This window comes from Primulina huaijiensis, chromosome 15 (assembly GCF_012295235.1).
Source record: "Primulina huaijiensis isolate GDHJ02 chromosome 15, ASM1229523v2, whole genome shotgun sequence".
NCBI lineage: Eukaryota > Viridiplantae > Streptophyta > Magnoliopsida > Lamiales > Gesneriaceae > Primulina > Primulina huaijiensis.
Genome location: NC_133320.1, coordinates 13,822,923 through 13,827,737, shown reverse-complemented (window position 1 = coordinate 13,827,737; position 4,815 = coordinate 13,822,923). Strand labels below are relative to the sequence as shown.

Genomic DNA, 4,815 nt, shown 5'->3' with positions numbered 1-4,815 from the left:
GAAGACTTAGTTAATCTATCAACGATAACACAAATTGCATCGCAACCCCTCGACGACCTCGTCAATTTCGTGACAAAGTCCATGGTGATATGGTCCCACTTCCATTCTGGAACCTTAAGGGTATGCAAAAGACCTCCTGGTCGCTTTCTTTCTGCTTTCACTTGTTGACAATTCAAACAACGAGATACAAATTCTACTGTGTCATATTTCATTCTTTTCCACCAAAATTGTTTCTTCAAGTCATTGTACATCTTTTTACTTCCATGGTGTACACTGAATTCACTTCAACGAGCATCACGCAAAATCTGCATCCTCAACTCTGAAATATTAGGAACTACAATGCGATCATTCACAAACAAAATACCCTCATTATTGACCTGAAATTCTGATTGATGTCATGATTTAACGAGTTCAACTGATTTCTGAATGCTTTGATCCAACCTTTGGGCCTCTTTAATTTTTACAAACAACTCGGGCTCTTCCTGAATCATAAATGCTCTTACATGTTGAGTATCTACCACAAAATCCAAACCAGAGAAACAACATTCTTCTACTAGATCAGATACACTGCTAGTGATCAAAGACATATTACATGCTTTTCTGCTCAAAGCATCGGCTGCTGCATTAGACTTTCCTGGATAATATTTTATTTCGCAATCATAGTCTTTCAACAAGTCTAACCAACGTCTCTGTCTCATATTCAACTCCGCTTGTGAAAAGAGGTATTTCAAACTCTTATGATCAGTGAATATCTCAAATTTCTCACCATACAAGTAGTGACGCAAAATCTTAAAGGCAAAAACCACTGCTGCTAGTTCCAAGTCATGCACTGGGTATCTGGACTCATGTGGCTTCAACTGTCGTGAAGCATAGGCAACAACACGGCCATGCTGCATTAATACACAACCCAGTCCTTGATGTGAAGCATCAGTGTGCACTGTAAATCCTCCTACACCTGATGGAATAGTCAGAACTGGAGCACTAGTCAATCTCTTCTTAAACTCAACAAAACTAGCCTCACATGCGTGCGACCAAATAAATGGTACATTTTTTTGTGTCAGCTGGGTAATTGGCCTCGCAATCTGTGAGAATCCTTTAATAAATCTGCGATAATAGGCTGCCAAACCCATAAAACTATGTACCTCAGGAACTGATGTCGGTCTAGACCAATTGATGACTGCCTCAACTTTACTCGGATCAACTGATATACCAGCCCTTGAAATCACATGTCCAAGGAAAACCACTATATCCAACCGAAACTCACATTTGGATAATTTAGCATACAACTTTTCAGTTCTCAAAATCTGCAAAACAGTTCTCAAGTGCTCGGCATGCTCAAATTCAGATTTTGAACAAATAAGAATATCATCAATGAATATCACAACAAATTAATCTATATACCTTTGAAACACACGGTTCATCAAATCCATAAATATTGCAGGTGCATTGGTCAACCCAAAAGGCATAACCAAAAATTCAAAATGCTCATACCTGGTACGAAAAGAAGTCTTAGGCACATCTGCCTCTCTAACTCTTAACTGATGATATCTAGATCTTAAATCAATCTTAGAATATACAGAAGAACCCTGCAACTGGTCAAAGAGATCTTCAATCCTTGGCAAAGAATACTTATTCTTTACTGTAGCTTTATTCAACTGTCTATAATCGACACAAAGCCTCATAGACCCATCTTTCTTCTTCACGAATAAATCCGGAGCACCCCAAGGTGAAACACTTGGTTTTATATATCCTTTAGCCAATAGATCCTCACGTTGTTCCTTTAGTTCCTTCAGTTCAATTGGCGCCATCCTATAAGGAGCTCTAGAAATAGGCTGTGTACCTGGCATCAACTCAATGTTGAACTCAATCTCTCGGACTGGAGGAAATCCTGGAATTTCATCTGGAAATACATCTGAAAATTCACTAACAATTGAAATATCTGCCAATTTAGGTGCTGACCTTGAAATATCAATTGCATAAACCAAGAAACATTCTTCTCCTTTCTGCAACAAACGAGTCATGGACAAAACAGATATCAAAGGAATCTAAGCTCGAGAACCCTTACCATAGAACGTCCAATGATCTGTCATATCAGGCCTAAACTTAACAATCTTCTGAAAACAGTCTACAGTAGCCCTGTATCTTTTCAACATGTCAATACCAAGTATGCAGTCAAAATCAGACATCTCCAACACAATACAATCAAGCTCAATGACATTATCCTCATAACGAAATTCACAACCACTTATCATTGCTGCTGACCTCATCACTTTGCCCAGTGGAGTAGAAATAGATAATGTAGATGATAATGGCATAGAATGCAGTGAATGCAATGCAACAAAGTGCTCAGCTATGAAAGTATGTGATGCACCAGTATCCATCAAAACATAAGCAGGATAACCTGAGAGAAAACAATTACCTGCAATGACATTATCTGGAGCATTATGTGCCTCATCCTCCGTGAGTGCAAAAACTCGACCCTGTTGTCTAGGTGGCTGTCCTACCCTGTGGCTACCACTCTGTTTGTTCTGATCTGATCGGTTTGACTGCTGATAGGAATGAACTGTAGGGTTCTGACGATTCTGGTGAGGTGTCTGTCTCGATGATCCCCCACTCTGAGACATATCACTGCCACGGTTAGGACACACTCGAGCATAGTGTCCCACCTGGTTACACAAGTGGCAAGCTCCCGAGATTCCTCTACACTGATCGGTATAATGTCTACCACCACACTGACCACAAGTCGGACTTGAATAACCAGTGCTCTGAACTGAACCAGACTGTCTCGATCCACTAAAACTCGAAAAATTACTGCCATGCCTCTTAAATTGCTTGCCTCTAGCCCGAAACTGCTCTCTTATGTTGCCACTGTTACCGCCATTATTACCCTGTCTGAACTGCTGTCTATACTGTGGCTGTTGGGGTCGTTGCATCTGAGAACCTCTCTGCCTAATGATTCCGGTTTCAGCTCCCTTGGCTCGATCAAGAGCCTCAGCAAAAGTGTTAGGCCTTCCGGTATTAACCAAGGTAAAGATATCAGGATTAAGACCATTTATGAAGTGATCGGCCTTAGCTTCTTCATCGGATGCTACATGAGGAGCAAATCTCAGTAAATTCGAGAACTTAGCAACATAGTCCTCAATATTCAAATTTCCCTGCTTTAAATTTGCAAACTCGGCTCCCCTATCTTTCCTGTAAGAGGTAGGAAAGAAACGCTGATAAAATTCAGATTTAAAAATATCCCAGGTAACAATCGTATCTCGACCCTCTAAAGCTTTCTTGGTCATGATCCACCAACTCTTAGCAACATCCAATAACTGATGAACAACTAACTTGATTCTACGATCATCTGGATACTCAAGAGATTCAAATAATTGATCCATATTCTCCAACCAGTTCTCACACTCTAATGCATTCTCGGTACCCTTCAACATCGGTGGGTGCAAAGACTGAAATCTGGCTAACAGTATCTCCATCGGAGTCGGAGTTATATCCATCTGAGTATGAGTAGCACTGCCCTGATCTTGTGCCACTGGTACGTTCTGTCTATGTCTACCACGACCTCTACCTCGAGTAGCCATGTCTGATATACAATAGATCAAACACATATAAAATCACAAAATCACAATCATCTCAATCTTGTATCAATCATCTCTGGCTCTCGAGACTCAACAATCTCAAAAATCTCGAATAAAACTCAACAATATAATATCTCAATTTAAATCATGTATTTCACATCATAGCACAATGAAAATGCTAACAAATATATCACATGATCAATCAATTCTAACTGACTCGATCTACCCTGTTCCCAAATATCTTACGCTCTGATACCACTTAATGTGGGGCCCCGGGTCCGATATCTAATACTAATAATTATAATTGTAACAAACCAAATGATCGAGTAAAATACATAATTTGTGGTTCACAAATCCACATAAACATCGTCAAAATAATTTAATTGTCTCAAATGTTTGAAATATAATTTTCAACATGCCAAAATAAAGAAATCCCAACATCATAAAATAGCTCCTAAGACCCGAGAATCCCACTCTAACTCGTATCTCCTCGCCTTGAGCTGGACTCTGGCATCCCAAGCCTCGCCTCACCTACCGTCAAGCACATGAAAACAAGAGGTACCGGACATGCCGGTGAGTATAAACCCAGTATGATACAATCAATAACATATGAGAATTAAAGTGACAAATATTTCATATTAAATTCATAAAGATGCAATATAATGCAATGCATGATCAGAAGCTGTGGGCTATCAATAAATCTCAAGATCAAGTGAATCATCTGGTCATAGGGTACCCAAGGAAAGAGAATCCCCCAGCAACATCCACCGACTCATCCGCTCGAGGTGGGGTGCTGTGTTCTACAATCCCAGGACTATGGTGCGCATATAGAGAGTGTTCAGGCCATAGCAGCGACCTCCGCATACACTATGCCAACTCAACTATAGCCCCATACGTCCAACAAATCAATAAATCAAGGCGACCTCCGCCATATCAAATCTGAATCAACAAGTGGCTCAATATGCAATGTAATGATGCAAATCAATATCATCATTTCGATATTATAATAAACTCATCTCAAAACAACAATCATCATCAAATCACAATTAATTCATCGAGCCATAGATTGTTCAATTTAAAATAAAAATGATACTTTTACCTCGTATGTTACCGACCGTAACATACCTTTCAAATATTACCAAAAGAAGATCGAAATGTGTAGGTGAGAAGTCTTGAACCTCTGAATTCTACTATAACTCAAGAACTTTGATCATCTATCAAAACAGAGTAGTTTCTT

The 4,815-nt window shown here is 39.6% G+C and overlaps 1 protein-coding gene across 1 annotated transcript; it reads right to left on the bottom strand.

The window, feature by feature from the left end:
• Positions 1 to 499: 499 nt before the first annotated feature.
• On the bottom strand, positions 500 to 4,815 carry LOC140959316 (uncharacterized). Its single transcript, XM_073417178.1, has 3 exons — positions 4,704 to 4,815; positions 2,340 to 3,583; positions 500 to 514 (listed from the first exon to the last, which is right to left on the bottom strand). Exons 2-3 carry the CDS (start codon positions 3,579 to 3,581, stop codon positions 500 to 502), a joined length of 1,257 nt encoding a protein of 418 aa, XP_073273279.1. The 5' UTR covers positions 3,582 to 3,583; positions 4,704 to 4,815.